A 15,659-nucleotide genomic window follows, 5' to 3' on the forward strand; every position below is an offset into this window, starting at 1 on the left:
GAATAAATAAGTTGAAATTATAAGATAAGAATTAATAAGAGAGATGTGTAAAAATTAAGTTAAAAATAGAACTATCTAATTTCAGTTCATTTGGTTGAGAGGACATTAAAATGGACTACCTTTCCCATGATGCTTTTAGAAGCAACACAGGAAGTGTATGTGATGACGTGTGAGTCTATTGTTGCAGGAAGAAGATGCTGTACCTCTCATTGTTAACTGCACACGCTGCAATAGTTTTTTTGACCTTTTTTATTTCACTAAAGAGAGTTCAAATTTAAGCAAACGTCTTGCTTCATCCTTTCATCCGTTGCAAGAGTGAAAGCTGAGTGAAAACAGAGTGGACACCTTCCTCACTGCCAAGCCATGTACATTTTAAACAGAAGTTTATTAACCAATAATGAAAATAAAATGTCCTCACAATATAAACAAGATGTCAGCAATCAGTCCTGTGAATGTAAAAAGTAGGCTGGAGGTTGCAGCTATTGACTGTAACTACTCCATTTTACATTCACAATATGCCAATTATCCCTGTTTGTCACAAATCTCAAAACAGCAACATGTCCTCGATTGTTGAGAATTTGAACTTGTATGGTTCCTGGATGTCATCTTTTTTCCAGTTTAAGCCTGGAACATTGCTCCTCAGACCAAAGTCTGGCATAGTGCTTTGCAGCTTCTGCCATTTCCTCCTCTCCCATTCTTAGTGCACTGGGAAACTCCACCTTGGATGAAAACAAATGTTGGTTTGTTTCCACCCACTCTGCTGACTTTCTACAGTCAGAAAAGATCCTGGCTACAATCTTGTCCTATGGGAAAGACAAAGAGGAAAAGGTATTCTCCCTTTAGCAAAACTGTACAAAGTGGCAATAAACTATTGTTGTGCAACAAAGTGAGTGCTGGTTCAGTTAGAGAGTTGTTAATTAGTTATTAAATCAAAATTAATTATCAAAATGAATCAATCCAAATGCGGCACCACCTAACTTATCGGGAAATAATAACTAAACAGAAAATCAGTCCTAATTTTACGTTATTCTATGCGTCTATAGAGTAACAGTGAAGGAAGGAGTCCATTCACAGACCTTTGCAACCAACAGCTGTGACAAATATGTATAAAATAAACACTAACAACTTCTCTCATTCAAATGAATCTGAATTTATTTACACAAGAATTAAAAGATAAGGAAACAACACTTGGGATAAATTCCGATGCCTAAACTACACATAAACAACAACTAACTAAACATTAAACACAAACTTCAGATCATCTACGTGTGTGTATGTGTCAGTGCGCCTGTGTGTGTGTGTGCATCAGTATGTGTGTGCGTGTGTCAGGACAACGTCACGTAACGTAAGACCCCAAAGAGAAATAGCGGATGCTCAAAACTGCGGGGGGAGGTCTCCTCCACCAAGTGGTAACTGAAAGAACACTTTATGGCCAAGAGTGTGTGATGCACATTTTCATCAGTATCCATAAACCTTTGTTTTTACTATGTGTATGGGGGTTAGTAGGAGAGGGTGAGAGGAATAGAGAAGAAAGTCAAACCCAAGACACTAAAATAACTTCTCACCACCAGAAAACCAAGCTACAAATGTTTCCCACACAGAGACGCACCGATGTGAAACTAACCTCACATGCGCACTGTGGTCATTCAACTGGGAAATGAGGAAGGGCTTTGTTTTCTTTTGGTGAAGAACATGTCATCAAGATTATGACAAACAAAAATAAGCAAACACACTTAAGCCAATAAACCCAGTTGTGACGGGATCAGCGGTCGGGCTCTATAATTAGCTAAGATATCTGGGTCAAGAGACGATTTTTTATGTAAAGGTTTAATTACTGCAACTTTGAAAACCTGCGGTACACATCCTAAGTTTAGGGATAAGTTGATCTGGTCCAGTATTGTTGTGTGTTTTGAATAGTCGAGTCGGGATGGGGTCTAACATACATGTGGTTGATTTAGCTCTATTGACGACTCAGGTGAGCTCAGGGAGGTCTTTCTTCAGCTAAAGCTGAAGAAACGCCCACAACCGCTACCGGGTGGGCCTGATCGATATCTTCTCTAATTTTGATGATTTCAGTGTTAAAGAAGCTCATAAAGTCTTCACAACTGAGAGCTGCAGGAATGCACGGCTCAACAGAGTTGTGACTCTTTGTCAGCCTGGCTACAGTGCTGAACAGGAAACGTGGGTTACTTTTGTTATCCTCTATCAACGATGAATAATAAGCTGTGCTGGCTTTGCGGATGGCTATTAGATTACCTTTCCTATGGTTAGAAACCGTCCTTTTCAAAGGATAAACTGCATCTAAAGCTGAGTGCAGCAAATCGAAAGTGTTACTACCAAGGAAATCAACATCTGCAGAGGTAGAACCCAGGTCACTGGCCTCGACTACTTCACTATTTTCCACTATCGTAAGATGAGCAATGGCCTCCTTAAATTTAGTAATAGCTTCATCGGACAAACAACTGCTAAATAATACGTTATTAGTGGTCGGATGAGAAGGAGTTTACAGGCGACACCAACAGATTATCGGGTTCAGCACTGTAGGTGAGGACGAGATCGAGGGTATGATAAAAACGGTGCGTCGGTATATAGGTATATATATATATATATATATATATATATATATACTTGTTTCTCTTTGGCAGAATGTTTGTATTCTTTTCCTTTTTTCAAGGGATCAATAACATGGTAAACTGTAAAGAGGACTGGTGAAGGAAACACCCAAGCATAAACACACAAAAAACCCTCTGTTGCAATATTAAAATGTATATGTGGCTTTTAGGTTTTTATCAAACTTGGTATTAACCATTAATATATGGCCTGAGACTAGCTTGATGAATGCATTCATGAAGGTCCTCAAAGAAATTGTAATATCAGACAAAAACAACCAGAGTAAATTTACAAAATTCAGCTTCTCAGTGATGATTTGATGATTTGGTGATGAGTGCCATCACGGATGACACAGCCACTCGGTTTAGGGGGCATCTACTTTTTCATACAGGGCCAGATTTGTTTGGATAGCCTTTTCCCTTAAAAAATGAAATCATCAGAGTATAAAAAATCTATAAGGGCACAAATATTTTAACAGCACTTTGTGTGTTTCCACCACAGAGGTTCTAGTACATAGCTTCTACCAAGGATGTTAGTGGTGGAGGTTATACCAGAAGTGTTTCAGTTCACTTGCATTTCCTCTGGACATTTCCCGGTTTCCATATGTCGTTCCAAAGCAAAAACCAGAACAGAAGCTGTGTTTGAAGCAAAATACTTTTATTTTTCAGAAGAAAATACAGCAATCCCATAAAAGTCATCAAACATGAACAAAATAGGAAGAGGATGAAGATTTTAAATAAGTTTTAGTAAAGTAGGATGCTGTTTGACTCAGCGGCTTTCCTTCACATTCAGACTGACATCAGCTCAGTTTTCAGCTCATCTGTGATAAACTCGTAAATGATGGTCAGGAGTTTTACATAGTGAAGTTATATTTGAGGTTCCTGCTCTAAAATAATAGGATGTGACATGAATTTATCTCAACAACTAGCAGGTGTGCGTCAATAGAAACAGGTGGAAAATGAAGTATAAATACTATCAGATCAGAGTAAATACAGATAAATAACATAAATCAGACTAAATATTTAGCTTTTAGAGCTCATATCTCTTTAGATTCATGTCGTTTGAACCTGAGAAATCCATTCCAGAACATCTCACCATCTACTGGACCTTGACTGATGTTTGTATCGATTAGCTCTTCAGGACGTTCTAGTGCCTAAAAGTGGAACAGTTGCAGAGCTGTGGGGGTTTAAGGACATATCTCAGGAATGATGATGGATCTGGATGATTGACATCTCTGTGGAATCTTCTCAGTCAATAGAACAATTCACAGAGCCATTTCTCTGAAGCGATTGTCCGATCGAGAATGAACGATAGAATGTCTCCTCAAGATGGAACCCTGGTATAGCTTCTTGTTTCAGGGTCTACCAGTAAACATAATGCACCACTGGGGAAGATTAAATTAATTTACTTTAATTAGTTTAATCTACAAAGACATGTCTTCAGCTACCTAACAGTAGATTTAAAGTTCTAACTGCGTCTAGTGCTCAGTAGTTTGGTAATCTGAGGTAAACCCACGGCGCGAGTGGAGATAAACGTTAACTAATTGTAGCACCAACTAGAGCTGTGTTTAATTTAGGGAGAAAAGGTTTTACAGCGCTAAAGCTGAGCTTTTACCCACTGGTTTGGTGAGCTGCTTGTGTTGTCTCCTGGTTTATGTTAACTTGATTGATCTCAGCGATTGTGGAGGCTCGGGTATTTTCAGGTTAAGATGTTAGTAACTCATATAAAACAGTTTGTTCTAAATCAGCTCGTTAAACACATGAACAGAGACACCTCAGAGACGGTAAGATCAGGGAACGTCCAAGCATCTTTATCAGAGAACAGTGATCTCCTCCTCCTCCTCCTCTCCCTCCCTGGCTTCTCCTCCTGGTGTCTGCAGACAAACAGAAATAAAACCACATGTTTTTCAATCCGCTTCTGCTGTCACAGGAATGTTTGGCTCCATTTTTAGCTTCCTGTAAATATGATTCGGCATCATCAGACCTCCAGAGTGATGGAGGACCTCAGACCACAGTGGTGATGAGTTTATCTGTTCCACTTCGATAGGAAAACAGAACAGGTGCCTGCACTGGTTCCATGGGGTTCTGGGCTGGTTATACCGGGTCCTGCTCTGGTTCCGCCGGGTCCTGCACTTGATCTACTGGGTCTTTTCATGGTTACACCTGGTCCTTCCCTGGTTCTACTGAGTCCTGCTGTGGTTTTACCAGAACTAACTCTGGTTCTACCGGGTCCTTACAGGTTATTAACCAGTATATGAACATATATCATAAGCTTTGTAGTTTTAATGTTGACAGGACTTTCATGAGGACAGAAAGAAATGGAAATTTTGAATAAAATACATTTACAAAAGAAAAAAGAAAAATATGGGTCATAATTCAACAGATATAATAACAGATTTAACAGATAAATTCTTCTTCCGGCTCTCGACGAAGGCGGATGGTTTTTCTGCTCCTCTCCCTTATCTATCTGCCCTGCTACTGCTTTTGTCCTGTCTCGTCTTCAGAGTCTCTCCTTTTCACTCCTCCGAAACACTACAATCATGGAATTGATTAACTGGTCTCTCAGCATAATTGACCAAATTTTTGCGACAAGAAGTATGGGGGTAAGGGAGCCCTCTTGCCCCGATGGGACATTTTTTGCTGGATACACAATGGATTCCTACAAATATTGGAAACCGTTGTGTTTGGCGATCCTGTCTGTCGAGGACGTTGAAGATGCCTTCATAATTGGATTTATGATAGCAGGATTTCTCTTGATCGGAGGAGGGGGATTCCTGGTGTACCGACAAACGCGTAAGTCGTCGACAGCTGTTTTGGCTCTTTCAGAGCTGCCGGACGTGGCTGAAGGGACAAGCAAGGCGGTCAACACTCAGACTTTAACGTTGGGGGAGCAAAGCCGTAAGCTGGATGCGATTCTCGAACAGAATCACAGGCTGGAGTCTGTCTGTTTTGCAATATAATTGTTGATTCTATAATCTGGCCTTGACAGGGCGGTTTTAGCCGATCGCTCTGGTCACAATCTTCCTGGTGGAATGTAAACAAGGTGACTCTGCCCCCACTAACCCTCCCCTCTCTGGCTTGTTTTCAGAACTGACCGAGCCGACTGATAACATCAAGTACATTGGCTGAGGAGCAGCTCTGAGCGAAGTTCACGGACTTACCGCTACACACACACTTGCTGATAACCACACCTCCCTCAACTCAATGCCTTCCTCAATAACGCTATTCATTCATTCAAATGTAAACTCTGACAGTGTAAAAAGGGGCATATCTACATGTGCAGGTGTGATCATCTGTTCAGCAGATGGAATTATTGTAAAGTGTTCTGGAGAACGGAAAGACGTTCTGTAGCGTTCTTTGAGGCAGCGGAGCTGAAGACAACTTCTGGAGAAAGACCTCCGCTATGTCTAGAGTGCGACATAAAGGGGGTGGAACTGATTGTCCAAGATGGACAGCAGGGTCTTCAGTGTCCTCCTGTCCTTTACTAAATAAAACATGTCTGGGCCCTGTCAGTTGATGTTACCAGTGTATTACAGGTGTTTCACGGGTGTATTACAGTTGTGTTCCAGTCGTGTCAGCACTCACCAGGAAGAGCAGAGTGTGGTGGATGATGAACTCTCTGGTCAGGAGGATCAGCTCCTGGTTCATGGCCTGAAAGAGAGACGGAACCAGGACCACAGCCAGGTTGTGAGCAGACATCTTGTTCACCTGCGAGAACACCTGGACCCTGGGTGGGGTTTCGAAGAAAAAGGGTCAGCAAACAGCTGTTGTGTCTGCTGAGCGCTGCTGGATATTAGCCTGTGTGTTAGTGTGTGTGTTACATGTAGAAGTGTCCAAAGAGAGCGTTCAGCGTTGCTCTGTTGTTGTCAGGGAGTTGCCGTAGTAACCGTCTGTACTCTTTAAACCGGCTGCGTTCTCCTGAAATCCCTAAAACACAAATTTCCTGTCAGACTTAGTTCTACTGCAGTTATACTGATGATAGTACCAGTGCAGTATTCAACTATTTCATTTCATTTAATTCTTTATTTCATTCAAAAAACAAAACAATTCAATACAAATACAAATACAAATGTTCCTAACTTGTGAATGAAAAGGGAGCAGAAAGTAGAAGAATCTTATCTGATCTGCCCCTTTCACAAATAACATAAATTAAAAATAATAATAATGAAAAAAACAACAACTAAGTGAATAAAAACAAATAAAATAACATTAAAATAAAATTACCACCGCCTAGGGGTATGTCAATCAAACTCAACATTTTTTGTTATATTTCCTTAACATACAGGCTTTAATTGTTCTTTTGAATGTAATGTTTGATTTGGATTCTTTGTTTTCTTTATTCAGATTGTTCCATAAACTGATTCCTTTCACAGAAACACAACGTTCCATCAATTTTGTCCTGCATCTTGGTTTTAAAAAAATCTCTGTTCCTTTTAAGTTATACTTGCTTTCTCTTTTTTCAAATCTTTTCTGAATGTTGATTGGTAAAGTTTTTTATGAGCTTTAAACATAATTTGCAGAATACTATAGTCTACTAGTTCATCAAATATCAACAAATTTAACTGAAGGAATAATGGATTTGTTGGATCTCTCGTTTTCTACTGATTATCTTTATGGCTCTTTTTTGCAGAATGAAAATTGATTGAATATATGTTTTACAGGCATTTCCCCAAACTTCAACATAGTAAGTCAGATATGGAATAATCAGAGTGTTATATAAAATGCACAATGCTTTGTTGTCCAATAAATCCTTTACTTTGTGTAACAGAGCAATTGTTTTTGATATTTTTATCTTTGTATAATTGATATGTGATTTCCAATTCAAATTCTCATCCAGCATGACACCCAAAAACTTGGTTTCCCTTACTCTATTAATTTCAATACCATCTATATTAATTGAAGTGTCCGTTTCTCTTTTTCTGTTACTAAATATCATGAAGTTTGTTTTTTCAAGATTCACTGATAATTTATTTACCTCAAATCATGTTTTTATTCTTTTAAATTCCTTTTTAACCACATTCAACACATGTGTTATATCTTCCCCAGAATAACATAAAGTAGTGTCGTCCACAAACAAAATACATTTGAGCAGTTTGGAAACATAAACAAAACCATTAATATACAAAATAAACAGTTTTGGCCCAAGAACCGTCCCCTGAGGTACGCCACACTTAATATATTGGGAAGTATTACTTCAGTATTCTAGTATGGGTGGGTTCTGCAGTACTGCTACTTTCTACCTGGTATAGCCATTAAGACTTTCTAGATACATAGATACCTTCTGGCTTGTGGATCTATTCGTACCTGCAGCCTGCAGCCACTGTTTTCTGTGTCCATCAGGAATCAGATTCTGCTGCTGGCGGATGTATTGTTTGAGGGCGGAGCTCGCATCCACCACACCCTGATCATTACTCTCCAGAGGGGTGGCATTTGGTGATGTCATCAGCACTTCCACCAGCTGCTTCACCTTGGTGGCGAGGCCGCAGCGCCGGTACACGCCCTCCACCTTCAGACCTAATTGACCCAAACAATGACATCATCAATGTTGACCTATCTTCTGAGACATTTCTGCTCTCACCTGTCCACCTGTGTAAACTCACCATAGGTGGTGATGTGGGAGATGCAGCGCTCAATGGCGGCTGGTACTGAACCTCTGAACTCACTGTCGATGACCGGGTACAGACTCTGACGGGCCACCGGAGGCAGCCGTGGCGCTGAGATCTGGGTGCTCAGAACCTTCTTCAGGTGGGTAAACCAGGTGCGACAACTGTACTGCTCCTGGAAGCGCAGCGACACAGTCCTGATGGGACAACACAATCTTATCAGAGAGGGCTCAGCCAATCAGAAAGAAGCAAACTTCAACCAGCTGCTCACCTGTCTGTGGTTGTCATGGTGATGATGTTTTCAGCTGGATTCATTTCTGAAAAGGGAAGTAAATGCAGACTGAAATCAACCTGATTCCAGGTGGGTTTTTTTTTTACACAGTGGGATAATCCCCCACGTGAGTTTACAAGCATGGGTGGGGCTGATCTGTGGTTGGAGTTTAGAAGATCAATCAGCATATTGGAATTAGTGCTCATAGAAGCAGGAAGTTAGGAGTTCATGGTATGACTGCTCCTTATAATAATCAATCCTGTACCTCTTAAATGACAGGTAAATAACAGAGCATACGTGACCGTTTAGGTAATTTTAAACATTTAAAATTCAGGAACAGCAAAATGTATAAGATCTCATTGGAGTATGGACCGTTTAAATATAGAAAAACATGGAGGACCCCAGGCAGATGCCTGTGGAACTCCCTCTGAGGAAACGTGGAACAGAGAGGAATAAGTTTAGATGTATATAGTGGTGTTAAAAGGTCTACAAATCTAGATGTGCCATTTAAATTTGCAAATCTAAATTTGTGGTATGTGTGGTTACCAGTCGTTAGAGCTCATTAAATATGCTCAAAAGTCATGGACAGTCTATCCTTGTAGAGGGAGTCTGTAGGCAGGGCTAATATGATGACAACGGATCGGGGATGTAGTCTGGAGGTAAACAGTGCAGCTGAGGATTAACAGCATTTACAGTTACAGTTTATGACTTTTCTTTGAAAATAGAAGACAAAACAGAATTTTAATAATTCCTTTGTAAAGTAGATGTGTTTGCCGTTTTGGTGACAGTCTACAACATACGTTTAATTTACCAGGTAGTTCCTAGGGTTGCTAAATGGGAGTGAAAACCAACTGGTGTTTTTTTTTTTCTCCCTATTGGTCTTCCTGATGGAGGACCAAGTGTAAGAGACAAACACATTTGGACTCCAGGCCCTGCAACTTGTCGTCCATTACCAGTAAGACTGAAAGTCTCCAACCCCAGCTGATATTCAGTGGTCTTGAATCTTGGCTTCAGATTAAACTTAAAACTTTAAACTTTATTTATTTGTATAGCACCAACTCATGCAGTGTAAGTGCAACTCATGGTGCGTTACATACAAAAATAAAATAACAATCAAAAGTACAATTTAAATGGTTCAACAAAGGTAAGACATGTTGGCCACCAAGATCTTCTGAGAAAATTTCTGGTGGATGAGGAACATCTCATTTATAGATGAGGGATCTGGTAAACTAAAGTAAGTTGGATGGATGGATGGATGGATGGATGGATGGATGGATGGATGGATGGATGGATGGATGGATGGATGGATGGATGGATGGATGGATGGATGGATGGATGGATGGATGGATGGATGGATGGATGGATGGATGGATGGATGGATGGATGGATGGATGGATGGATGGATGGACAAATGGATGGACGGACAGATGGATTTTTTGGAGTTTTTTTGTTCATTCTCATAATGAGGGTTTGAAAGGAAGGGAAGAATTCTTGAAATTTTCCAGGTTTCTGTGTGTGTTACCATGGTTACTGAGCATGCTCAGTTCAATCCTCAGAGCCTGCTGTGTTTGTATGTTGACAGGGTGAACGCTGACACCTTCCTCCCACAGAAGCAACCAGGCCTCCGTCTGACTCGAGGCCCCGCCCACTTCAACAATGCACACTTTACTGGCAGCCATGGCCCCGCCCACCTCTGCATAAGACACACCTCCTGGGAGAATCACCTGAAAACAAAAACCGTGCTTATAAAGACATTATAAGATCAGACATAGAAAACCAACTTCTGAATCATAATCTGATTTATGTTTATTCAGGACCAGTAACGGAGCATCCACTTCAGTCCAATTCTTCTACTTTGTAGACATGAGATGGAGCCAAGGTTCTTACGATCATGTTTCAGTTAAACTATAGACATGAAGGTTCCTTCATAAAAGAACCCTGGAGGCCTTAGACACCCTGGAGCCAGACCAGGGGCCTCATGTACCAAAAGTGCAGTGCACAAAAAGCTACGCTATTTTCCACGGACACGTTGGGATTCTAAGGCCAATTTTGCGTAGATTTGTGCTTACCACCACGCAAATTTCCGCCCTGGCGTGAAAATGTACAGACTGTCAGGTGACATAACCCAACAATAAAAATAGCTTGCATAGCACTCAGTACGACATGGCACCCAAGTGATACAAATGCTTGAAAGTTTGGTGACAGTAAAAAAGACGAAAACAGGGCAAATTGCAAATAATTGCCGAATGGATTATTTCGTCAAAGGGAAAAAATACTACCAAGATGCAAAAACATTTGCGCACACAGAATGCAACCCTAAACCTTTTTCCAAATGAGAATCGTTGATGGAATCGATAAAGAACCAAATCATTAAGCAGAATCAAAAATGGAATTGGAATTGTAAAAATCTCATCAATTCCCATCCCTACATGAGATTAGTTATAAAATTAGGAGGTTAGACAATTATTTGCATTTTCCTACAAATGACTGCTTAAAGTTGCACATAATTGCGCAACTGTGGAAGCTTTGGCACAACTAGAAGACATTAAAGAGATCGGAGGGAGCGAGTCTTCAGGGACCACGCTGAACTGCTGGTCCAGGATGAAGACTGGATCATCAGCTGATTTAAGTTACCAAGAGGATCCTTCTGGATCTGCTCAACTGGACCCAGCGATGCTCTGGTTCTGAGCCACACAAACCTTTCAGCGGGAGCTGCTGACAGTTGGGACATTTCTCAGTCACCATGGCGACCGTATGGGACAACTAATCGAGATGAAAGCCAGATCATTTAAATATCCCATAACTGAAGCGAAGAACCAGTTCTTTAAAGTTGTCTTTTTAAAATAAAACTAACATGTTTGTTATGTTAAAGGTTTGGCTGGTATGAATTGATGTGACTTGAATGTTTAGGCAACTTTCAGAGTCCAATATCGAGTCGGCCACAGGTGCTGCAGGATTTCAGAAAGTGTTTCTCTGGTGATGGAGGCCGGACTCTCCTCCTGCCTCCTGCGACGGCAACGCTCTGATTTGCAGCAACGTTGATTTTTGATTGATGATGAAATCCTGGAACTCTTTGTACATGAGGCCCCTGGAATGCAGAACCCACACCAAGACCCCAGAAACCTTACATGGACCCCAGGAGCTAGACATGGACCCAAGGAACTGAACCTGGATAAAAGGAACCGGACCTGGGCCTCAAAACCTGGCCCTGGACCCGGACCTGGACCCCAGAAACTGGACCTTGACCCCAGGAGCTAGAACTGGACCTCAATCCCAGCCAGTGGTGGACAGTAACGGAGTAAATTTACTTGAGTACTGTACTCAAGTACATATCCAGAGGATTTGTACTTTACTTGAGTATTAGATTTCTTTGGTACTTATTACTCTTACTTGAATACATTTCCAAGACAAATATTTTTACTTTTACTCGAGTACATTTCTAGGAAGGCTGAAAAGTACTCGTTACTTTCAGGTCTGCTCTTTTTTGTTCTTCCCTAAAATCCTATTGGACACAAGCTGTTTTTGTCAAAGGAGACCTATCACAGTGCACGCTCTCCACTGGGATGTACGTAAAGCGGAAATACGTCAAGCCTCCTCAAAACGATACCGCCAAAGTAGCCTGCGTTTGTCAAGACAGAGCCGCAACAATTAATTTAGAAAAAATATAGTAATTTACTGATGTGGAAAATAAGAAATGTACTCTTACTCTTACTCTTACTTAAAGTAAATTTAAAAGCATTTACTTTTGGATACTTAAGTACCTTTAAAAGCAAGTACTTTTCTACTCTTACTCGACTAATATTTTGACTGAGCTACTTTTACTTGTAACGGAGTAAATTTTGACCAGTAGTATTTGTACTCTTACTCAAGTACTGGGGTCGAGTACTCTGTCCACCTCTGATCCCAGGAAGCGTACGTGGACCCCAGAGCTGGATCTGTACCCCAGTAACCCTACCTGGACCCTGGATGTGCTGCGGTTTTACCTTCAGAATATGATTGAGGTGATTTTGCAGCGTCTCCTCATCATCAGCGTCACAGACCAGCTGATCGTTCAGCGCTACCAACTCAAACTGATGATCAACTCTGAAAAGCAGGAGAAGCAGCTTTACACCCAAACATCTCAGGATGTTCCATCAGCACTGGAACAGGACACCGTGAAACAAATACAACATTTTCTGGTGGGTAATGACAGTGGAGCCATGATACCAAACTCCAAGAACTTGTTATAAAGATGAAAACTTTATCCTTTCGTCAGCTGACTGAACCATTAAAAAGCGTTAGAAGCAGAACGAGAACTATTTTTACCCATCTTTCAGGAAGACGGACAGAACTTCTCGCAGGTCAAGGACATCGCAGGCTGCTGAGTCGTTTTCCAGTGAGAAGAGAAATCGATCTTCCTCCAGTTTACCATGAAGCGCCTCCTCTTCCTCAACTGCATGTAGAAACACAGTGTCTGAGTTATGTTGTAATGATGGTTGATGTTTTAACTTCAACTTGGTAAATGTTCATGGCAAAAACAGGACTCCCTCAGACAAAAACTAAACTAATTAGACTAAAACTTAATTCTGGATTCACGTTTTTAAAACGTTCAAGTTCTGAAGCTGCAGAACATTCAGAAGCCCTGGTGTTAGACTGAAAGTCTGAATCTGTGTCTGAGGTTCCTGCTCTAAAATTTATTTATCTCAGCAGCAATAAGATATACAGTACAAGAATAAATCTGGTTTCTAAGTTAAAGAAACAGATATGACATTGAGATGGGAGAGGATTTTGAAGACAAAGACTTTTGCTATGCTTATTTATACCTGTCACAAAGGTTTTCCAGGAACTAAACTACAAAACTGCATGCTTTTATTTGATATAAATGTCAAGAGCAGACTCGGCACTCTCTATGTTCAAGAAGGTGTTGAAAACTGTCCTCCACGAAGAACATCTTCTGTCCAGAACTGTACTAGAATGTGGTCTCAGCTGCATTTATCTAAATCCTGTTTTATCTGCACCAACTTTGTGATCTACTGTCTAACTGTAGCTTGTCTGTATTCCTCTGACAAGCTACAAGCTCCTCACTTTGGACAAAAGCGTCTGCTAAATGACATGTAATACCTGAGACGGTGGAGCCAAGTCTTCTTCTGGTTGCCTGCGGCTGGTGAAGTGGAATTTCTGAGTACAAGCAGGAGAACATGCTAGGAGTTAGCTGTGTGTGTGTAATAGAGATGGGCGGTATGGACTAAAAAATGTATCACGATAATTTCTGACATTTATCCCGATAACGATAAAAATAATGATAAAAAAAATACCAATTCAACTCCATCTTTTCAACTATAAATCTATCTCGCTCTCAGATCCGCCATGTTTGTTACACAAAAACATCATCAATGGGAATTTATCTTTCTTTCTTTCTTTCTTTCTTTCTTTCTCTCTTTCTTTCTTTCTTTCTTTCTTTCTTTCTTTCTTTCTTTCTTTCTTTCTTTCTTTCTTTCTTTCTTTCTTTCTTTCTTTCTTTCTTTCTTTCTTTCTTTCTTTCTTTCTTTCTTTCTTTCTTTCTGGTTCATTTCTTTCTTCCTTCCTTCCTCCATCTTCCTTCCTTCCTTCCTTCCTTCCTTCCTTCCTTCCTTCCTTCCTTCCTTCCTTCCTTCCTTCCTTCCTTCCTTCCTTCCTTCCTTCCTTCCTTCCTTCCTTCCTTCCTTCCTTCCTTCCTTCCTTCCTTCCTTCCTTCACGTACGTTGTGCATGGATTTAACACAGAACCATAAATCATCTTTACACAAAAACATCATCAACGGGAATTTATCATTTTTACCACGAGATAACAAATTGTTACCGTGGGGAATTTTTTTGACGGTATATCGTGAACGGTAAAATATCGCCCATTCCTAGTGTGCAAGTGTGTGTTTGTGTGTGTGTGTGTGTGTGTGTGTGTGTGTGTGTGTGTGTGTGTGTGTGTGTGTGTGTGTGTGTGTGTGTGTGTGTGTGTGTGTGTGTGTGTGTGTGTGTGTGTGTGTGTGTGTGCGTGTGTGTGTGTGTGTGTGTGTGTGTTACCCGTGTACTCATTGAGCCGTAGCAGCTCAGTCTGCAGCGCTTGATTGGCTCTCTCCGCCAGCAGGATGGGGGAGGGGCTCTGCGGGTCAGATGGACACACCTGCACAGGTGACAGGTCAACAGTGAAGAACTGCGATGTGTCTCATTAACATTCATTGCAAGAGTATAACTGACCTTTGCTCCAGAACAGATCAGAGACATTGTTTCCTCGATGTCATCACTGCAGGCCACCTGACGCAGCCTCTGAAACACATCATTAGAATCGTCATTGATGATGATCATCATTATCATCTTATTTATCCTCTCCTTTGTCTTCGTCTTCTTCCCCTTTGCCCTCTTCTTCTTCTTCTGGTGGATTAACAGCATCACGTCTTCCACACTGAAACTGGAGCCCTACAAATGGGTGTGCTCAGCTCAAACTGTCCACCTTGTTAACCAACAGCTGTACACATAAGTGTCACAAAAATAGCCTATGTTTTCTGTTCAGCACTGTAGCCAGGCTGACAAAGAGTCACAACTCTGTTGAGCCGTGCATTCCTGCAGCTCTCAGTAGTGAAGACTTTATGAGCTTCTTTGGCAGTAAAATCATCAGAATTAGGGAGGAAATCAAGCAGGCCCGCCCAACAGCGGCTGTGGGCATTTCTTCAGCTTTAGCCATTTCTTTAGGCTCTGACTTGACTCTAGACTGCTTCATTCCTATAGACCTCCCTGAGCTGACTTCAGTCGTCAATAGAGCTAAATCTTCCACATGTCTGTTAGACTCTATCCCAACTCGACTACTGTGATGGAAAATTTAGCTTTGATTAAACCAAAACTGCTGAGAGCAGCAAAATATAGCGGCCTGACTAAGAGTGCCTTAAAATCCTTATGCTTCCTTTGTTTCATCGTCATTTCAGCATCAAGACGCCTGATGTATGTTCTGACATCATTGCATGCTTAATTAAAGCTTAATTCTGGTTCATATTTCAAGTCTTATTCTTTGTAACTTAGACACATTCAGTTTCAGTCCAGATATTTACCTAGTTGGAAAGAACATATTAAAGAGCATTTCATGTTTTTTTCCATTACAACTACTCAAAAATGTTTTTTCTTTTATTGATACAACTATATCAGATCAATTTATTCATTATTCTCTTATTCT

General features: G+C 40.8%; 1 protein-coding gene across 3 annotated transcripts in view; it reads right to left on the reverse strand.

The window, feature by feature from the left end:
• Positions 1-3,250: 3,250 nt before the first annotated feature.
• Positions 3,251-15,659, reverse strand: part of LOC133460012 (arf-GAP with Rho-GAP domain, ANK repeat and PH domain-containing protein 1) — a 31,933-nt gene continuing 19,524 nt past the window's right edge. For all 3 annotated transcript variants that reach the window (XM_061740476.1, XM_061740475.1, XM_061740474.1), the window contains exons 16-27: positions 14,693-14,761; positions 14,519-14,618; positions 13,584-13,640; positions 12,789-12,915; positions 12,467-12,566; positions 10,006-10,207; positions 8,484-8,529; positions 8,210-8,409; positions 7,914-8,123; positions 6,431-6,536; positions 6,195-6,336; positions 3,251-4,483 (exon numbers count right to left, since the gene is read on the reverse strand). In XM_061740476.1, coding sequence (XP_061596460.1) covers positions 4,424-4,483; positions 6,195-6,336; positions 6,431-6,536; positions 7,914-8,123; positions 8,210-8,409; positions 8,484-8,529; positions 10,006-10,207; positions 12,467-12,566; positions 12,789-12,915; positions 13,584-13,640; positions 14,519-14,618; positions 14,693-14,761 — 1,419 coding nt within the window. In that variant the 3' untranslated portion in view covers positions 3,251-4,423. The remainder of the gene's footprint in view (positions 4,484-6,194; positions 6,337-6,430; positions 6,537-7,913; positions 8,124-8,209; positions 8,410-8,483; positions 8,530-10,005; positions 10,208-12,466; positions 12,567-12,788; positions 12,916-13,583; positions 13,641-14,518; positions 14,619-14,692; positions 14,762-15,659) is intronic.

This window comes from Cololabis saira, chromosome 14 (genome assembly GCF_033807715.1).
Source record: "Cololabis saira isolate AMF1-May2022 chromosome 14, fColSai1.1, whole genome shotgun sequence".
In the NCBI taxonomy this organism is placed as follows: domain Eukaryota; kingdom Metazoa; phylum Chordata; class Actinopteri; order Beloniformes; family Belonidae; genus Cololabis; species Cololabis saira.